Genomic DNA, 21,164 nt, shown 5'->3' on the forward strand with positions numbered 1-21,164 from the left:
GGTTCAGCGCTGTGTAGTATCGACTGTCTTGGTTCAGCGCTGTGTAGTATCGACTGTCTTGGTTCAGCGCTGTGTAGTATCGACTGTCTTGATTCAGCGCTGTGTAGTATCGACTGTCTTGATTCAGCGCTGTGTAGTATCGACTGTGTCGTGGTCCAGCGCTGTGCAGTGTTTAATGTTATCTGTTCTCCAGGCATGGTGCTGCTGGACGAGATGACCATGGAGAGAGTGATGGAGGAGTTTGAGAGGCGTTGCTATGACAGAATGAGCCATGCCATGGCAACGGAGGAGGGGCTTGGCATGGAGTACGACGAGGATGTTGTGTGTGACATCTGTCGGTCACCTGACAGCGAGGACAACAACGAGATGGTTTTCTGTGACAAGTGCAACATCTGTGTTCACCAGGTACGGTTCTGTAATCCAGCGTTATTGCCCTAGCACGCATCCACGCGTCCAACTCATCCCAGAGGACTGAGTCTCTGTGGGGTTTCCTCTTTCAATTCAATTCAATTCAAGGGCTTTATTGGCATGGGAAACATGTGTTAACATTGCCAAAGCAAGTGAGGTAGACAACATACAAAGTGAATATATAAAGTGAAAAACAACAAACATTAACAGTAAACATTACACATACAGAGGTTTCAAAACAGTAAAGACATTACAAATGTCATATTATATATATTTATACAGTGTTTTAACAATGTACAAATGGTTAAAGGACACAAGATAAAATAAATAAGCATAAATATGGGTTGTATTTACAATGGTGTTTGTTCTTCACTGGTTGCCCTTTTCTCGTGGCAACAGGTCACAAATCTTGCTGCTGTGATGGCACACTGTGGAATTTCACCCAGTAGATATGGGAGTTTTCGAATTCTTTGTGGATCTGTGTAATCTGAGGGAAATATGTCTCTCTAATATGGTCATACATTGGGCAGGAGGTTAGGAAGTGCAGCTCAGATTCCACCTCATTTTGTGGGCAGTGGGCACATAGCCTGTCTTCTCTTGAGAGCCATGTCTGCCTACGGCGGCCTTTCTCAATAGCAAGGCTATGCTCACTGAGTCTGTACATAGTCAAAGCTTTCCTTAATTTTGGGTCAGTCACAGTGGTCAGGTATTCTGCCGCTGTGTACTCTCTGTGTAGGGCCAAATAGCATTCTAGTTTGCTCTGTTTTTTTGTTAATTCTTTCCAATGTGTTAAGTAATTATCTTTTTGTTTTCTCATGATTTGGTTGGGTCTAATTGTGCTGTTGTCCTGGGGCTCTGTAGGGTGTGTTTGTGTTTATGAACAGAGCCCCAGGACCAGCTTGCTTAGGGGACTCTTCTCCAGGTTCATCTCTCTCTTTCCTTGTACATGATTGATAAATTAAGGTCACTGATTAGTAAGGATCTTCCCTCACCTGGTTGTCTAGGTCACTGATTAGTAAGGATCTCCCCTCACCTGGTTGTCTAGGTCACTGATTAGTAAGGATCTCCCCTCACCTGGTTGTCTAGGTCACTGATTAGTAAGGATCTCCCCTCACCTGGTTGTCTAGGTCACTGATTAGTAAGGATCTCCCCTCACCTGGTTGTCTAGGTCTTAATTGAAAAGAAAAACCAAAAACCAGCAGACACTAGTCCCTCTATGGAAGGAGCAGATGAGATGAGTCGCCTCCCTAACAGTGGGATTTGTTGTCCACAGAGCAGAACGGCGGCCTGTCAAGCTCCCGCCTATTCCCCTTTTTGGATTGGTGGATACATTTCGTTATTTTACTACTTTATAAAAAATGTTGATGTTGGCATCAGTGTCTATTCAATGGAGACTTGAGATGCAATACTTTCCTGAAGAGTATATAGTCTTGTATTTCAACAGGGACAAACAACTCTGATGTAAAGGGCTTCTTCTCAGCATGGATGTCACATCCATCACACTTCACACTCCAAACAACCTCAGCATTATCTCACTCCAAACAACCTCAGCATTATCTCACTCCTAACAACCCTCAGCATTATCTCACTCCTAACAACCTCACCAATGGGTAAAATAATATGTAAATTATGTAGATATTCCTCTAAGAAAACCATTGGTCCAACCTTCATGCCTGTCATAATCCGATCAAAAGTTATTGGGAGTTTTTACCCTTTGTAAGATGACCAGATTTAGGCTGACAAAATCAATGGAAGCCAGAGAAAATATGTGTTCAAAAATCTGGAAAATTGCATCTCGTCAGCTAGGATTCTCTGCAAGAAAACTGGCTACCTGACAGGCTCACTTTCCCATTGAACTTGTCATCTTTCTTCTCGAATCCTCAGGACATGAAACAATAGAGGTAAGATATACATTTTGAGACATGACGTAGTTTCATATTAATTTGAAATTCATTTTTTTCTTCTCCCAAAACAATCGTAGCTCTGTGAAATGTCAACAGAGCACTTAGTGCTGTGGTCACCAACCTTTTCTGAGTAAAGATCACTTTCACAGTCATAAAGTAAGGTGAGATCTACCACTGAGATTTTTTTGTTTTAAACATGACTTTAAAATGTAACATTAACCTAATAAAACCAGTTCTGTAGGAATGAGGTTTGTGCAGTATGCTTAATACATTATCACAGCATAGTGGCTATGTGCCTGTCTTAATACATTATCACAGCATAATGGCTATGTGCCTGGCCTAATACATTATCACAGCATAATGGCTATGTGCCTGGCTTAATACATTATCACAGCATAGTGGCTATGTGCCTGCTTAATACATTATCACAGCATAATGGCTATGTGCCTGGCTTAATACATTATCACAGCATAGTGGCTATATGCCTGGCCTAATACATTATCACAGCATAATGGCTATGCCTGGTCTAATACATTATCACAGCATAATGGCTATGCCTGGTATAATACATTATCACAGCATAATGGCTATGTTCCTGGCCTAATACATTATCACAGCATAATGGCTATGCCTGGTCTAATACATTATCACAGCATAATGGCTATGTTCCTGGCCTAATACATTATCACAGCATAATGGCTATGCCTGGTCTAATACATTATCACAGTATATTGGCTATATGCCTGGCCTAATACATTATCACAGCATAATGGCTATGTGCCTGGCTATATGCCTGGTCTAATACATTATCACAGCATATTGGCTATATGCCTGGCCTAATACATTATCACAGCATAATGGCTATGTGCCTGGTCTAATACATTATCACAGCATATTGGCTATATGCCTGGCCTAATACATTATCACAGCATAATGGCTATGTGCCTGGCTATATGCCTGGTCTAATACATTATCACAGCATATTGGCTATATGCCTGGCCTAATACATTATCACAGCATAATGGCTATGTGCCTGGTCTAATACATTATCACATCATAATGGCTATATGCCTGGTCTAATACATTATCACAGCATAGTGGCTATATGCTTGGCCTGCCAATATTGTTCTTCTCAGACCATATTATGTTTCAAAACTAGAGCAAATAGATCAGCATAAATTAAAATATTTTTACTTGACTGATGGTACCTGCATCTGATGGTCATGGTGCTTTCAGGACAACTGGGAACTCTGGGGGGGGGGGGGCATCAGGTTGGAAAGTTGGAGCTCTAGAAAGATCACACCTCTCCGACTTGGAGTTTGATGACCGTTCAAAAGTATTTCCCGATCGGATTTAGTTTTTTCCCCCAGAGTGCCCAGATGTTTTGAATACGGCATTAGACTCAGTGGAGGGAGTCTGCCTCTCACCGTCCCTGCTCTCTCCTTCCTTTCCTCCGGTGAGACTGACCAGAGAGAGGGGCCTCCGTCTTCCATCTGATGGTGAAACTTGAGTCGCACAGCATCTGTCTCATAGACAAATTCATGTTGTTCCCATTACCATCTGCCTCATGCACATATTCATGTTACTGTCCATTAACACGGTACTTCATTTTGTTTATCTGTCTGCCCCAGCCTCAAACTCAGACCCTGTGTGAAGCCAACTGACCCTTTCTGCCCATTCATCGCCATATACCCGTTGTTGTTGTCCTAGCTGTTTACCCGTTGTTGTCTCACCCATTGTTGTCTTAGCTCTCCCAATCAACACCTGTGATTGCTTATGCTTTTCTCTAATGTCAATATGCCTTGTATACTGTTGTTTAGGGCAGCTCTCATTGTTTTATTTTACTGCGGAGCCCCTAGTCTTGCTCAACATGCCTCAGATAGCCCCCTTGTCCCACCCCCCACACATGCGGAGACCTCACCTAGCTTAACTGGTACCTCCAGAGATGCAACCTCTCTCATCGTCACTCAATGCCTAGGTTTACCCCCACTGTACTTGCACCCTACCTTACCCTTGTCTGTACATTATGCCCTGAATCTATCATACCACGCCCAGAAATGTGCTCCTTTTATTCTCTGTTCCCAACGCACTAGATGACCAGTTCTTATAGCCGTACCCTTATCCTACTCCTCCTCTATTCCTCTGGTGATGTAGAGATTAATCCAGGCCCTGCAGTGCCTAGCTCCACTCCTATTCCCCAGGTGCTCTCATTTGTTGACTTCTGCAACCGTAAAAGTCTTGGGTTCATGCATGTTAACATTAGAAGCCTCCTCCCTAAGTTTGTTTTATTCACTGCCCTAGCACACTCCACCAATCCGGATGTCCTAGCCGTATCTGAATCCTGGCTTAGGAAGGCCACCAAAAACTCTGGAATTTCCATCCCCAATTACAACATTTTCCATCAAGACAGAACTGCTTAAGGGGGCGGAATTGCAATCTACTGTAGAGATTGCCTGCAGAGTTATGTCTTACTATCCAGGTCTATGCCCAAACAGTTTTAAAAATCCATCTCTCCAGAAATAAGTCTCTCACTGTTACCGCTTGTTATAGACCCCCCTCAGCTCCTAGCTGTGCCCTGGACACCATATGTGAATTGATTGCCCCCCATCTATTGTCAGAGGTCGTACTGCTAGGTGACCTAAAATGGGATATGCTAAACACCCCGGCCGTCCTACAATCTAAGCTAGATGCCCTCACCTCACACAAATTATCAACAAATCTACCAGCTACAACCCCAAATCCGTAAACACGGTCACCCTCATAGATATCATCCTGACCAACTTGCCCTTTAAATCCACCTCTGCTGTTTTCAACCAGGATCTCAGCGATCACTGACTCATTGCCTGCATCCGCTATGGGTCCTCGGTCAAACGACCACCCCTCATCACTGTCAAACGCTCCCTAAAACACTTCTGCGAGCAGGCCTTTCTAATCGACATGGCCCAGGTATCCTGGAAGGATACTGACCTCATCCCATCAGTAGATGATGCCTGGTTGTTCTTTAAAAGTGCTTTCCTCACCATCATAAATAAGCATGTTATATAATAACATAATATAATGTCATATAATATATAAGCCACGTTCACAAAATGTAGATCTAAGAACAGATATAGCCCTTGGTTCACTCCAGACTTGACTGCCCTTGACCAGCACAAAAACATCCTGTGGCGTACTGCACTAGCTTCGATTAGTCCCCGCGATATGCAACTTTTCAGGGAAGTCGGGAACCAATACACACAGTCAATTAGGAAAGCAAAGGCTAGCTTTTTCAAACAGACTTTTGCATCCTGCAGCCCTAATTCCAAAAAGTTTTGGGACGCAGTAAAGTCCATGGAGAACAAGAGTACCTCCTCCCAGCTGCCCACAGCTCTGAGGCTGGAAAACAGAGTCACCACTGATGAATCCACAATAATTGAGAATTTCAATCAGAATTTCTCTACGCTGGCCATGCTTTCCACCTGGCTACCCAAACCCCGGCCAAGTATCCGTGACAACTCTTCCGAGCTGGTCACGGATGCACCTCAGCCATGCTCAAGGTCCTAAACGATATCATAACCGCCATCGATAAAAGACAGTACTGTGCAGCCGTCTTCATCGACCTGGCCAAGGCTTTCGACTCTTGTCAATCACCGAATTCTTATCAGCCGACTCAACAGCCTTGGTTTCTCTAATGACTGCCTCGTTTGGTTCACCAACTACTTCTCTGATAGAGTTCAGTGTGTCAAATCGGAGGGCATGTTTTCTGGACCTCTGGCAGTCTCTATGGGGGTGCCACAGGGTTCAATTCGCGGGCCAACTCTTTTCTCTGTATACATCAATGATGTTGCTCTTATTGCGTTTGATTCTTTGATCAACCTCTACGCAGACGACACCATTCTGTATACATCTTGCCCTTCTTTGGACACTGTGTTAACAAACCTCCAAACGAGCTTCAACGCCATACAACACTCCTTCCATGGCTTCCAACTGCTCTTAAATGCTAGTAAAACTAAATGCATGCTCTTCAATCGTTCGCTGCCCGCACCTGCCCGCCCAACTAGCATCACTACTCTGGACTGTTCCGACTTAGAATATGTGGACAACTATAAATACCTAGGTGTCTGGCTCAACTGTAAACTCTCCTTCGACTCACATTAAGCATCTCCAATCCAAAGTTATATCTAGAATCGGCTTCCTATTTCACAACAAAGCCTCCTTCACTCATGCTGCCAAACATACCCTCGTAAAACAGACTATCCTACCGATCCTTGACTTCGGCAATGTCATTTACAAAATAGCCTCCAACACTCTACTCAGCAAATTGGATGTAGTCTATCACATTGCCATCTGTTTTGTCACCAAAGCCCCATATACTACCCACCACTGCGACCTGTATGCTCTAGTTGGCTGGCTCTCGCTACATATTTGTCGACAAACCCACTGGCTCCAGGTCATCTATAAGTCTTTGCTAGGTAAAGCTCTGCCTTATCTCAGCTCACTGGTCACCATAGCAACACCCACCCGCAGCACGCGTTCCAGCAGGTACAGTTGAAGTCGGAAGTTTATATACACTTAAGTTGGAGTCATTAACTTGTTTTTCAACCACTCCACAAATATCTTGTTTGCAAATTATTGTTTTGGCAAGTCAGTTAGGACATCTACTGTGTGCATGACACAAGTAATTTTTCCAACAACTGTTTACAGACAGATTATTTCACTGTATCACAGTTCCAGTTGGTCAGAAGTTTACATACACTAAGTTGACTGTGCCTTTAACCTCTCTGGGATGTGTGGGGGGACGCTGGCGTCAAGCCAGGGAAAATGCAGAGCGCCAAATTCAAATAAATTACTATAAAAATCAAACTTTGATTAAATCACACATGTCAGATACCAAATTAAAGCTACACTTGTTGTGAATCCAGCCAACATGTCAGATTTCAAAAAGGCTTTTCGGCGAAAGCAAACGATCAAATCAAATCAAATGTATTTATATAGCCCTTCGCACATCAGCTGATATCTCAAAGTGCTGTACAGAAACCCAGCCTAAAACCCCAAACAGCAAGCAATGCAGGTGTAGAAGCACGGTGGCTAGGAAAAACTCCCTAGAAAGGCCAAAACCTAGGAAGAAACCTAGAGAGGAACCAGGCTATGTGGGGTGGCCAGTCCTCTTCTGGCTGTGCCGGGTGGAGATTATAACAAAACATGGTCAAGATGTTCAAATGTTCATAAATGACCAGCATGGTCGAATAATAATAAGGCAGAATAGTTGAAACTGGAGCAGCAGCACAGTCAGGTGGACTGGGGACAGCAAGGAGTCATCATGTCAGGTATTCCTGGGGCATGGTCCTAGGGCTCAGGTCCTCCGAGAGAGAGAAAGAAAGAGAGAATTAGAGAGAGCATATGTGGGATGGCCAGTCCTCTTCTGGCTGTGCCGGGTGGAGATTATAACAGAACATGGCCAAGATGTTCAAATGTTCATAAATGACCAGCATGGTCGAATAATAATAAGGCAGAACAGTTGAAACTGGAGCAGCAGCACAGCCAGGTGGACTGGGGACAGCAAGGAGTCATCATGTCAGGTAGTCCTGGGGCATGGTCCTAGGGCTCAGGTCCTCCGAGAGAGAGAAAGAGAGAAGGAGAGAATTAGAGAACGCACACTTAGATTCACACAGGACACCGAATAGGACAGGAGAAGTACTCCAGATATAACAAACTGACCCTAGCCCCCCGACACATAAACTACTGCAGCATAAATACTGGAGGCTGAGACAGGAGGGGTCAGGAGACACTGTGGCCCACTCCGAGGACACCTCCGGACAGGGCCAAACAGGAAGGATATAACCCCACCCACTTTGCCAAAGCACAGCCCCCACACCACTAGAGGGATATCTTCAACCACCAACTTACCATCCTGAGACAAGGCTGAGTATAGCCCACAAAGACCTCCGCCACGGCACAACCCAAGGGGGGGGGGGGGGGGGGGGCGCGCCAACCCAGACAGGATGACCACATCAGTGACTCAACCCACTCAGATGACGCACCCCCTCCAGGGACGGCATGAGAGAGCCCCAGTAAAGCCAGTGACTCAGCCCCTGTAATAGGGTTAGAGGCAGAGAATCCCAGTGGAAAGAGGGGAACCGGCCAGGCAGAGACAGCAAGGGCAGTTCGTTGCTCCAGAGCCTTTCCGTTCACCCTCCCACTCCTGGGCCAGACTACACTCAATCATATGACCCACTGAAGAGATGAGTCTTCAGTAGAGACTTAAAGGTTGAGACCGAGTTTGTGTCTCTGACATGGGTAGGCAGACCGTTCCATAAAAATGGAGCTCTATAGGAGAAAGCCCTGCCTCCAGCTGTTTGCTTAAAAATTCTAGGGACAATTAGGAGGCCTGCGTCTTGTGACCGTAGCGTACGTGTAGGTATGTACGGCAGGACCAAATCAGAGAGATAGGTAGGAGCAAGCCCATGTAATGCTTTGTAGGTTAGCAGTAAAACCTTGAAATCAGCCCTTGCTTTGACAGGAAGCCAGTGTAGAGAGGCTAGCACTGGAGTAATATGATCAAATTTTTTGGTTCTAGTCAGGATTCTAGCAGCCGTATTTAGCACTAACTGAAGTTTATTTAGTGCTTTATCCGGGTAGCCGGAAAGTAGAGCATTGCAGTAGTCTAACCTGGAAGTGACAAAAGCATGGATTAATTTTTATGCATCATTTTTGGACAGAAAGTTTCTGATTTTTGCAATGTTACGTAGATGGAAAAAAGCTGTCCTTGAAATGGTCTTGATATGTTCTTCAAAAGAGAGATCAGGGTCCAGAGTAACGCCGAGGTCCTTCACAGTTTTATTTGAGACGACTGTACAACCATTAAGATTAATTGTCAGATTCAACAGAAGATCTCTTTGTTTCTTGGGACCTAGAACAAGCATCTCTGTTTTGTCCGAGTTTAAAAGTAGAAAGTTTGCAGCCATCCACTTCCTTATGTCTGAAACACATTCTTCTAGCAAGGGCAATTTTGAGGCTTCACCATGTTTAATTGAAATGTACAGCTGTGTGTCATCCGCATAGCAGTGAAAATTAACATTATGTTTTCGAATAACATCCCCAAGAGGTAAAATATATAGTGAAAACAATAGTGGTCCTAAAACGGAACCTTGAGGAACACCGAAATTTACAGTTGATTTGTCAGAGGACAAACCATTCACAGAGACAAACTGATATCTTTCCGACAGATAAGATCTAAACCAGGCCAGAACTTGTCCGTGTAGACCAATTTGGGTTTCCAATCTCTCCAAAAGAATGTGGTGATCGATGGTATCAAAAGCAGCACTAAGGTCTAGGAGCACGAGGACAGATGCAGAGCCTCGGTCCGATGCCATTAAAATGTCATTTACCACCTTCACAAGTGCCGTCTCAGTGCTATGATGGGGTCTAAAACCAGACTGAAGCATTTCGTATACATTGTTTGTCTTCAGGAAGGCAGTGAGTTGTTGCGCAACAGCCTTTTCTAAAATTTTTGAGAGGAATGGAAGATTCGATATAGGCCAATAGTTTTTTATATTTTCTGGGTCAAGGTTTGGCTTTTTCAAGAGAGGCTTTATTACTGCCACTTTTAGTGAGTTTGGTACACATCCGGTGGATAGAGAGCCGTTTATTATGTTCAACATAGGAGGGCCAAGCACAGGAAGCAGCTCTTTCAGTAGTTTAGTTGGAATAGGGTCCAGTATGCAGCTTGAAGGTTTAGAGGCCATGATTATTTTCATCATTGTGTCAAGAGATATAGTACTAAAACACTTGAGCGTCTCTCTTGATCCTAGGTCCTGGCAGAGTTGTGCAGACTCAGGACAACTGAGCTTTGAAGGAATACGCAGATTTAAGGAGGAGTCCGTAATTTGCTTTCTAATAATCATAATCTTTTCCTCAAAGAAGTTCATGAATTTATCACTGCTAAAGTGAAAGTCATCCTCTCTTGGGGAATGCTGCTTTTTAGTTAGCTTTGCGACAGTATCAAAAAGGAATTTCGGATTGTTCTTATTTTCCTCAATTAAGTTAGAAAAATAGGATGATCGAGCAGCAGTAAGGGCTCTTCGGTACTGCACAGTACTGTCTTTCCAAGCTAATCGGAAGACTTCCAGTTTGGTGTGGCGCCATTTCCGTTCCAATTTTCTGGAAGCTTGCTTCAGAGCTCGGGTATTTTCTGTGTACCAGGGAGCTAGTTTCGTATGAGAAATGTTTTTAGTTTTTAGGGGTGCAACTGCATCTAGGGTATTGCGCAAGGTTAAGTTGAGTTCCTCAGTTAGGTGGTTAACTGATTTTTGTCCTCTGGCGTCCTTGGGTAGACAGAGGGAATCTGGAAGGACATCAAGGAATCTTTGTGTTGTCTGTGAATTTATAGCACGACTTTTGATGATCCTTGGTTGGGGTCTGAGCAGATTATTTGTTGCAATTGCAAACGTAATAAAATGGTGGTCCGATAGTCCAGGATTATGAGGAAAAACATTAAGATCCACAACATTTATTCCATGGGACAAAACTAGGTCCAGCGTATGACTGTGACAGTGAGTGGGTCCAGAGACATGTTGGACAAAACCCACTGAGTCGATGATGGCTCCGAAAGCCTTTTGGAGTGGGTCTGTGGACTTTTCCATGTGAATATTAAAGTCACCAAAGATTAGAATATTATCCGCTATGACTACAAGGTCCGATAGGAATTCAGGGAACTCAGTGAGGAACGCTGTATATGGCCCAGGAGGCCTGTAAACAGTAGCTATAAAAAGTGATTGAGTAGGCTGCATAGATTTCATGACTAGAAGCTCAAAAGACGAAAACGTCATTTTTTTTTTTTGTAAATTGAAATTTGCTATTGTAAATGTTAGCAACACCTCTGCCTTTGCGGGATGCACAGGGGATATGGTCACTAGTGTAGCCAGGAGGTGAGGCCTCATTTAACACAGTAAATTCATCAGGCTTAAGCCATGTTTCAGTCAGGCCAATCACATCAAGATTATGATCAGTGATTAGTTCATTGACTATAATTGCCTTTGAAGTAAGGGATCTAACATTAAGTAGCCCTATTTTGAGATGTGAGGTATCATGATCTCTTTCAATAATGACAGGAATGGAGGTGGTCTTTATCCTAGTGAGATTGCTAAGGCGAACACCGCCATGTTTAGTTTTGCCCAACCTAGGTCGAGGCACAGACACGGTCTCAATGGTGATAGCTGAGCTGACTACACTGACTGTGCTAGTGGCAGACTCCACTATGCTGGCAGGCTGGCTAACAGCCTATTTCATTGTGGAGCTAGAGGAGTTAGAGCCCTGTCTATGTTGGTAGATAAAATGAGAGCACCCCTCCAGCTAGGATGGAGTCCGTCACTCCTCAGCAGGTCAGGCTTGGTCCTGTTTGTGGGTGAGTCCCAGAAAGAGGGCCAATTATCTACAAATTCTATCTTTTGGGAGGGGCAGAAAACAGTTTTCAACCAGCGATTGCGTTGTGAGACTCTGCTGTAGAGCTCATCACTCCCCCTAACTGGGAGGGGGCCAGAGACAATTACTCGATGCCGACACATCTTTCTAGCTGATTTACACGCAGAAGCTATGTTGCGCTTGGTGATCTCTGACTGTTTCATCCTAACATCGTTGGTGCCGACGTGGATAACAATATCTCTATACTCTCTACACTCGCCAGTTTTAGCTTTAGCCAGCACCATCTTCAGATTAGCCTTAACGTCGGTAGCCCTGCCCCCCGGTAAACAGTGTATGATCGCTGGATGATTCGTTTTAAGTCTAATACTGCGGGTAATGGAGTCGCCAATGACTAGAGTTTTCAATTTGTCAGAGCTAATGGTGGGAAGCTTCGGCGTCTCAGACCCCGTAACGGGAGGAGTAGAGACCAGAGAAGACTCGGCCTCTGACTCCGACCCGCTGCTTAATGGGGAAAACCGGTTGAAAGTTTCTGTCGGCTGAATGAGCGACACCGGTTGAGCGTTCCTACAGCATTTCCTTCCAGAAACCGTGAGAAAGTTGTCCGGCTGCGGGGACTGTGCCAGGGGATTTATACTACTATCTGTACTTACTGGTGGCACAGACGCGGTTTCATCCTTTCCTACACTGAAATTACCCTTGCCTAGCGATTGCGTCTGAAGCTGGGCTTGTAGCACAGCCATCCTCGCCGTAAGGCGAGTACAGCGACTGCAATTTGAAGGCATCATGTTAATGTTACTACTTAGCTTCGGCTGTTGGAGGTCCTGACGAACCGTGTCCAGATAAAGCTAAATTCTAAAAATAATAAAAATAAAAATAATTCTGAATGGTTTGTCCTCAGGGTTTCGCCTGCTAAATAGGTTCTGTTATACTCACAGACATGATTCAAACAGTTTTAGAAACTTCAGAGTGTTTTCTATCCAAATCGACTAATAGTATGCATATCATATCTTCTGGAGATGAGTAGCAGGCAGTTGAATTTGGGCATGCATTTCATCGGGACGTGAAAATACTACCCCCTGTCACCAAGAAGTTAAACAACTTGGAAAATTCCAGAAAATTATGTCATGGCTTTAGAAGCTTCTGATAGGCTAATTGACATAATTTGAGTCAATTGGAGGTGTACCTGTGTACAATTTGGAGGTATACCTAGCAATTTCCAAACGCCTGAAGGTACCACGTTCATCTGTACAAACAATAGTACGCAAGTATAAACACCATGGGACCACGCAGCCGTCATACCGCTCAGGAAAGAGACGCATTCTGTGTCCTAGAGATGAATGTACTTTGGTGTGAAAAGTGCAATTCAATTCCAGATCAACAGCAAAGGACCTTGTGAAGATTTTCTTGTGAGGAAAAAGGTACAAAAGTATCTATATCTACAGTAAAACGAGTCCTATATCGATGTAACCTGAAAGGCCACTCAGCAAGGAAGAAGCCACTGCTCCAAAACCGCTATAAAAAAAGCCAGACTACGGTTTGCAACTGCACATGGGGACAAAGATTGTACTTTTTGGAGAAGTGTCTTCTGGTCTGATGAAACAAAAATATAACACTTTGGTCATAATGACCATCGTTATGTTTGGAGGAAAAGGGGGAGGCTTGCAAGCCGAAGAACACCATCTCAACTGTGAAGCACAGGGGTGGCAGCATTATGTCGTGGGGGTGCTTTGCTGCAGGAAGGGCTGGTGCACTTCACAAAATAAATGGCATCACGAGGGAGGAAAATTGTGGATATATTGAAGCAACATCTCAAGACGTCAGTCAGGAAGTTAAAGCTTGGTCGCATATGGGTCTTCCAAATGGACAATGACCCCAAGCATACTTCCAAAGTTGTGGCAAAATGGCTTAAAGACAACAAAGTAAAGTATTGGAGTGGCCATCACAAAGCCCTTACCTCAACCCTATAGAACATTTGTGGACAGAACTGAAAAATCGTGTACTAGCAAGGAGGCCTACAAACCTGACTCAGTTACACCAGCTCTGTCAGGAGGAATGGGCCAAAATTCACCCAATTTATTGTGGAAGGCTACCCGAAACATTTGACCCAAGTGAAACAATTTAAAGGCAATGCTACCAAATACTAATTTAGTGTATGTAAACTCCTGACCCACTGGGAATGTGATGAAAAAAATTATAGCTGAACTTAATAATTCTCTCTGCTATTATTCTGACATTTCACATTCTTAAAATAATGTGGTGATCCTAACTGACCTAAGACAGGGAATTTCTACTAGGATTAAATATCAGGTATTGTGAAAAACTGAGTTTAAATGTATTTGGCTAAGGTTTATGTAAACTTCAGACTTCAACTGTATATTTCACTGATCATCCCCAAAGCCAACACCTCCATTCACCACCTTTCCTTTACAGTTCTCTGCTGCCAATGACTGGAACGAATTGCAAAAATCACTGCATTTTTGGAGTCTTATATCTCCCTCTCTAACTTTAGCGTCAGCTGTCAGAGCAGTTTACTGATTGCTGCAGCTGTACACAGCCCATCTGTAAATAGCCCATGCAACCAACTACCTACCTCATCCCCATATTTGTTTTTGTTTTTCTGCCCTTTTGCACATCAGTATTTCTACTTGCACATCCTCATCTGCACATATATCACTCCAGTGTCAATTGCTAAATTGTAATTTCTTTGCCACTACGGCCTATTTATCGCCTTACCTCCTTCCTTCATTTTCACACACTGTATACAGATTTTCCTATTGTGTTATTGGCTGTATGATTGTTTATCCCATGTGTAACTGTTGTTTATGTTGCACTGCTTTCTTTTTTCTACTGTGTCATTGATTTGTTTGTTATTGGCTTGTTTATTGTTTACTCCATGTGTAACTCTGTGTCACACTGCTTTGCTTTATCTTGGACAGGTCGCAGTAAATGAGAACTTATTCTCAACGAGCCTACCTGGTTATATAAAGGTGAAATAAAAAAAACATGACCATCTGCCTCATGCACACATTCATGTTTGTGTGCTTAGTGTTGTTTTCTATGGCAACTGTGGTATAAGCTGGATAAGCAGCTTAAACGCAACGGAATAAACGTTTCTGTTATTCTGGCAGAAGAGGTAGTGACTGTGTAGCCATAGCTAGTTGGCTAGCTAGCAGCGAGCAAGGGACAGGAACGTTGCCACTGAACATAGCAACAGAACATAAACTAATGACTGGTTCACGTCCGTAAATATACTAATGGAACAAACGACTGGGTCTAGTAACCAAGAGATGACAGAGTATGAATTTGCTTATAAAAATGTAAATTTTAACCCCCCCCATAAAAAAAAATATTATCTTCCGATAAATGTGTGCTTTCATATCATTTTATTTGAGAACGATCTTCACGAACTCCACCATCCATATCCAAGGTAATGTACAGAACCGTTTATCCCTTACTTATTCTGCTGATAAATCATGTATGTTATAGGTGTGTTATTATGCTCTGTGTTCCTGTAACGATGTACGCTGAGAGTCTGGAAGCAAGTTCAGGGAGTGAGTGTTTTAAGCAACACACCGACATGAAAACCGAGTCAATAACACCTGAGGAAAGAACCAAGGGGAGAGACAGATACAGGGAAGATAATCAAGGAGGGGACCAGGTGAGTGACAGATATAGAGAAGATAATCAAGGAGGGGACCAGGTGAGTGACAGATATAGGGAAGATAATCAAGGAGGTGATGGGAGTCCAGGTGAGTGACAGATATAGGGAAGATAATCAAGGAGGTGATGGAGTCCAGGTGAGTGACAGATATAGGGAAGATAATCAAGGAGGTGATGGAGTCCAGGTGAGTGACAGATATAGGGAAGATAATCAAGGAGGTGATGGAGTCCAGGTGAGTGACAGATATAGGGAAGATAATCAAGGAGGTGATGGAGTCCAGGTGAGTGACATGAGGCGCAGGTGCGTGAGACGATGGTGACAGGTGTGTGGGATAATCAGAAGCCTGATGACCTAGAGGCCAGAGAGGGAGTATAGGTGACTGTTCTAAGAAAAGGGGAAGGGGGATACCTAACCAGTTATACAACTGAATGCCTTCAACTGAAATGTGTCTTATGCATTTAACCCAACCCCACTGAATCAGAGAGATGCGGGTGCTGCCTTAATCGACACCCACTTCTTCGGCTCTCGGGGAACAGTGGGTTAACTGGGGCTGAACGACAGATTTTTACCTTGTCAGCTCGGGGATTCGATCCAGCAACCTTTCGGTGACTGGCCCAACGCTCTGACCTAGTGGTTATGTTCTGTATGTTCTGTGTTCCAGGCGTGTTATGGGATTCTGAAGGTGCCAAAGGGAAGCTGGCTGTGTCGGACCTGTGACCTCGGTATCTCGCCAAAATGCCAACTCTGCCCCAAGAAGGGCGGGGCCATGAAACCCACTCGCAGCGGAACAAAGTGGGTTCACGTCAGCTGTGCCCTGTGGATCCCCGAGGTGATGAACCCTAACCTCTGACCCCCAAGTCTCTATGGTCTGTCCAATCATATGTCTTTGTCCAAGCCTATCCTGGTATGCGGTCTCATCAAGGAGGCTTGAAGTTATCAAGTGATAGTATCCTAGTGTTTCAATGATGGTTGCATAAAGGGGACTTTCACATTTTGGCAAGGAGTGTATTGTCTAATGATTATGTGTGTGTAGGTGAGCATTGGGAACCCAGAGAAGATGGAGCCGATCACCAACATGTCCCACATCCCTAGTAACAGATGGGCTCTGACCTGCTGTCTCTGTAAAGACCAGACTGGAGCCTGTATACAGGTACACACGGACACTGGAGCTATGTAGCTACTGCATTGACAAGGCTTTCTACCTGGTAGTTACCTCAACAATCCTCTCTCTCTGCATTCCCTCAGTGTTCAGCCGAGAGCTGGAGCTCTCTCTCTATTCCCTCAGTGTTCAGCCGAGAGCTGTAACTTTTTCTCTGTATTCATGGGTGTCTGGTTCGACTAAACTCTCCTTCGAGACTCACATTAAGCATCTCCAATCCAAAACTAATTCTAGAATCGGCTTTCTATTTCTCAACAAAGCCTCCTTCACTCATGCCGCCAAACTCACCCTAGTAAAACTGACTATCCTACCGATCCTCGACTTCGGCGATGTCATCTATAAAATAGCCTCCAACACTCTACTCAACAAACTGAATGCAGTCTATCACAGTGCCATCCGTTTTGTCACCAAATCACCTTATACCACCCACCACTGCGACCTGTATGCTCTAGTCGGCTGGCCCTCACTACATATTCGTCGCCAGACCCACTGGCTCCAGGTCATCTATAAACCTATGCTAGGTAAAGCTCCGCCTTATCTCAGTTCACTGGTCACGATAACGACACACACCCGTAGCACACGTTAGAGCAGGTGTATCTCACTGATCATCTCTAAAGCCAACACCTCATTTGGCCGTCTTTACTTCCAGTTCTCTGCTGCCAGTGACTGGAACGAATTGCAAAAATCGCTGAAGTTGGGAGACTTTTTTATTTCCCTCACCAACTTTCAACATCTGCTATCTGAGCAGCTAACCGATCGCTGCAGCTGTACATAGTCCATCGGTAAATTGCCCACCCAATCTATCTACTTCATCCCCATACTGTTTTTATTTTATTTACTTTTCTGCTCTTTTGCACACCAGTATCTCTACTTGCACATCATCATCTGCTCATTTATCACTCCAGTGTTAATCTGCTAAATTGTAACTATTCTCTCCTATGGCCTATTTATTGCCTACCTCCTCATGCCTTTGCACACACTGTATATAGACTGGCCTACCTGGTTAAATAAAGGTGAAATAAAATACATATTCCCTCAGTGTTAAGCTAAGAGCTCTAACTCTCTGTATCCCATCAGGGTTCAGCTAAGAGCTCTAACTCGCTGTATTCCCTCAGGGTTCAGCTAAGAGCTATACATTTCTTTATTCCCCCAGTGTTCAGCTAAAAGTGGTAACTCACTCTATTTATTCCCTCAGGGTTCAGCTAAGAGCTGTAACTTGCTCTCTGTATTCCCTCAGTGTTCAGCTAAGAGCTCAAACTCAGTGTTCAGCTGAGGGCTGTAGTAACTCTGTATTCCCACAGTGTTCAGCTAAGAGCTGTAACTTGCTCTCTGTATTCCCTCAGTGTTCACTAAGAGCTTTAACTCTGTATTCCCTCAGTGTTCAGCAAAGAGCTGTCGGACAGCGTTCCATGTGAGCTGTGCCTTACAGAGCAGCCTGGAGATGAACACCATCCTGACAGAGCAGGATGAGGTCAAGTTCAAATCCTTTTGCCCCAAACACTCTGGTCTGAAGGAAGGACAGGACGGAGAGGGGACCAGAGACAAGAAGTGGCGGAAGAGTGACAGAGTCAGAGGTGATGAAGTTCCACCCCCCGTCCCAGCCCCCCAGGAGGAGAGCAGGGTGAACCAGCAGGCGGTGAACCTGCGTCAGATCAAACTGCAGCAGCTGGAGGAGCAGTTTTACCAGTTTGTTAACGTTAAGGAGGTAGCCAATCACCTGCAGTTGCCCCAGGAAACAGTAGATTTCCTGTATCAGTACTGGAAGCTGAAGCGCCGAGCCAATCACAGCCAGCCGTTGCTGACCCCCCAGAAGGAGGAGGAGGAGAGTCTGGCTAGGAGAGAGCATGATGTCCTCCTCCACCGCCTACAGCTGTTCACTCACCTCCGCCAGGATCTGGAGAGGGTAGGTTCTACTTCCACTTCCCGTTGCCCTAGGGGAGGGGTCAGGGTGCCATATGTTCACAAGCCATGCCTCCCGAGCCAGCCACGCCCAGGCAGCCGGTGATGGCTTCTCAGCTGGACAGACAGAGGGACAGTACTACTCTACCAGACAGACAGACTGACAGTACTACTCTACTAGACAGACAGACTGACAATACTACTCTACTAGACAGGCTGACTGACAGTACTACTCTACTAGACTGGCTGACTGACAGTACTACTCTACTAGACTGGCTGACTGACAGTACTACTCTACTAGACTGGCTGACTGACAGTACTACTCTACTAGACTGGCTGACTGACAGTACTACTCTACTAGACAGACTGACAGTACTACTCTACTAGACTGGCTGACTGACAGTACTACTCTACTAGACTGGCTGACTGACAGTACTACTCTACTAGACAGACTGACAGTACTACTCTACTAGACTGACTGACTGACAGTACTACTCTACTAGACTGACTGACTGACAGTACTACTCTACTAGACTGGCTGACTGACAGTACTACTCTACTAGACTGGCTGACTGACAGTACTACTCTACTAGACAGACTGACAGTACTACTCTACTAGACTGGCTGACTGACAGTACTACTCTACTAGACTGGCTGACTGACAGTACTACTCTACTAGACAGACTGACAGTACTACTCTACTAGACTGACTGACTGACAGTACTACTCTACTAGACTGGCTGACTGACAGTACTACTCTACATGACTGACTGACAGTACTACTCTACTAGACAGGCTGACAGTACTACTCTACTAGACAGACTGACAGTACTACTCTACTAGACTGACTGACTGACAGTACTACTCTACTAGACTGGCTGACTGACAGTACTACTCTACTAGACAGACTGACAGTACTACTCTACTAGACAGACTGACAGTACTACTCTACTAGACTGACTGACAGTACTACTCTACTAGACTGGCTGACTGACAGAACTACTCTACATGACTGACTGACAGTACTACTCTACTAGACAGGCTGACAGTACTACTCTACTAGACTGGCTGACTGACAGTACTACTCTACTAGACTGGCTGACTGACAGTACTACTCTACTAGACTGGCTGACTGACAGTACTACTCTACTAGACAGGCTGACAGTACTACTCTACTAGACAGACTGACAGTACTACTCTACTAGACTGGCTGACTGACAGTACTACTCTACTAGACTGGCTGACTGACAGTACTACTCTACTAGACTGGCTGACTGACAGTACTACTCTACTAGACAGACTGACAGTACTACTCTACATGACAGACTGACAGTACTACTCTACATGACAGACTGACAGTACTACTCTACTAGACTGACTGACAGTACTACTCTACTAGACTGACTGACAGTACTACTCTACTAGACTGACTGACAGTATTACTCTACATGACAGACTGACAGTACTACTCTACTAGACAGACTGACAGTACTACTCTACATGACAGACTGACAGTACTACTCTACATGACAGACTGACAGTACTACTCTACTAGACTGACTGACAGTACTACTCTACTAGACTGACTGACAGTACTACTCTACTAGACTGACTGACAGTATTACTCTACATGACAGACTGACAGTACTACTCTACTAGACAGACTGACAGTACTACTCTACTAGACAGTCTGACAGTACTACTCTACTAGACAGACTGACTGACAGTACTACTCTACTAGACTGACTGACTGACAGTACTACTCTACTAGACTGACTGACTGACAGTACTACTCTACTAGACTGACTGACTGACAGTACTACTCTACTAGACTGACTGACTGACAGTACTACTCTACTAGACTGACTGACTGACAGTACTACTCTACTAGACAGACTGACAGTACTACTCTACTAGACAGGCTGACAGTACTACTCTACCATACTGACAGTACTACTAAATTGCGTGTCACCTGGTTCTGTTGCAGGCTCGTAACCTGACCTACATGGTGACGCGGAGGGAGAAGATAAAGAGGACTCTGTGGAGGATCCAGGAACAGATCTTTACTCATCAGGCCGAGCTGCTGGACCATGAGATCATCAACGGTACGTCACGGGTAGGATTAGGCTGGTTGTCACGGGTAGGATTAGGCTGGTTGTCACGGGTAGGATTAGGATGGTAGTCACGGGTAGGGTTAGGCTGGTTGTCACGGGTAGGATTAGGCTGGTTGTCACGGGTAGGATTAGGCTGGTTGTCACGGGTAGGATTAGGGTGGTTGTCGTGGATAGGATTAGGCTGGTAGTCGTGGTTAGGATTAGGCTGGTTGTCACGGGTAGGCTAAGGCTGGTTGTCGTGGTTAGGATAAGGCTGGTTGTCGTGGGTAGGATTAGGCCTGGTAGTCGTGGGTAGGATTAGGCTGGTAGTCGTGGGTAGGATTAGGCTGGTAGTAATGGTTAGGATTAGATTCTAAATGTGGTGGATGTCCTGTTCTGATTCTAAATGGGATGGGTGTCCTGTTCTGATTCTAAAGGGGATGGATGTCCTGTTCTGATTCTAAATGGGATGGCTGTTTTGATTCTAAATGAGATGGATGTTCTGATTCTAAAGGGGATGGATGTTCTGATTCTAAATGGGATGGATGTTCTGATTCTAAATGGGATGGATGTTCTGATTCTAAATGGGATGGGTGTTCTGATTCTAAATGAGATGGATGTTCTGATTCTAAATGGGATGG

The 21,164-nt window shown here is 44.6% G+C and overlaps 1 protein-coding gene across 4 annotated transcripts in view; it reads left to right on the forward strand.

Moving 5' to 3' along the window:
* Positions 1–21,164, forward strand: part of jade1 (jade family PHD finger 1) — an 80,347-nt gene that overhangs the window by 53,792 nt on the left and 5,391 nt on the right. For all 4 annotated transcript variants that reach the window (XM_036955453.2, XM_036955448.2, XM_090211758.1 and 1 more), the window contains exons 6-10: positions 194–405; positions 16,034–16,201; positions 16,406–16,522; positions 17,910–18,434; positions 20,418–20,535. In XM_036955453.2, coding sequence (XP_036811348.2) covers positions 194–405; positions 16,034–16,201; positions 16,406–16,522; positions 17,910–18,434; positions 20,418–20,535 — 1,140 coding nt within the window. The remainder of the gene's footprint in view (positions 1–193; positions 406–16,033; positions 16,202–16,405; positions 16,523–17,909; positions 18,435–20,417; positions 20,536–21,164) is intronic.

Source organism: Oncorhynchus mykiss, chromosome 19, assembly GCF_057628025.1.
Source record: "Oncorhynchus mykiss isolate SJ-2025 chromosome 19, ASM5762802v1, whole genome shotgun sequence".
Classification (NCBI taxonomy): domain Eukaryota; kingdom Metazoa; phylum Chordata; class Actinopteri; order Salmoniformes; family Salmonidae; genus Oncorhynchus; species Oncorhynchus mykiss.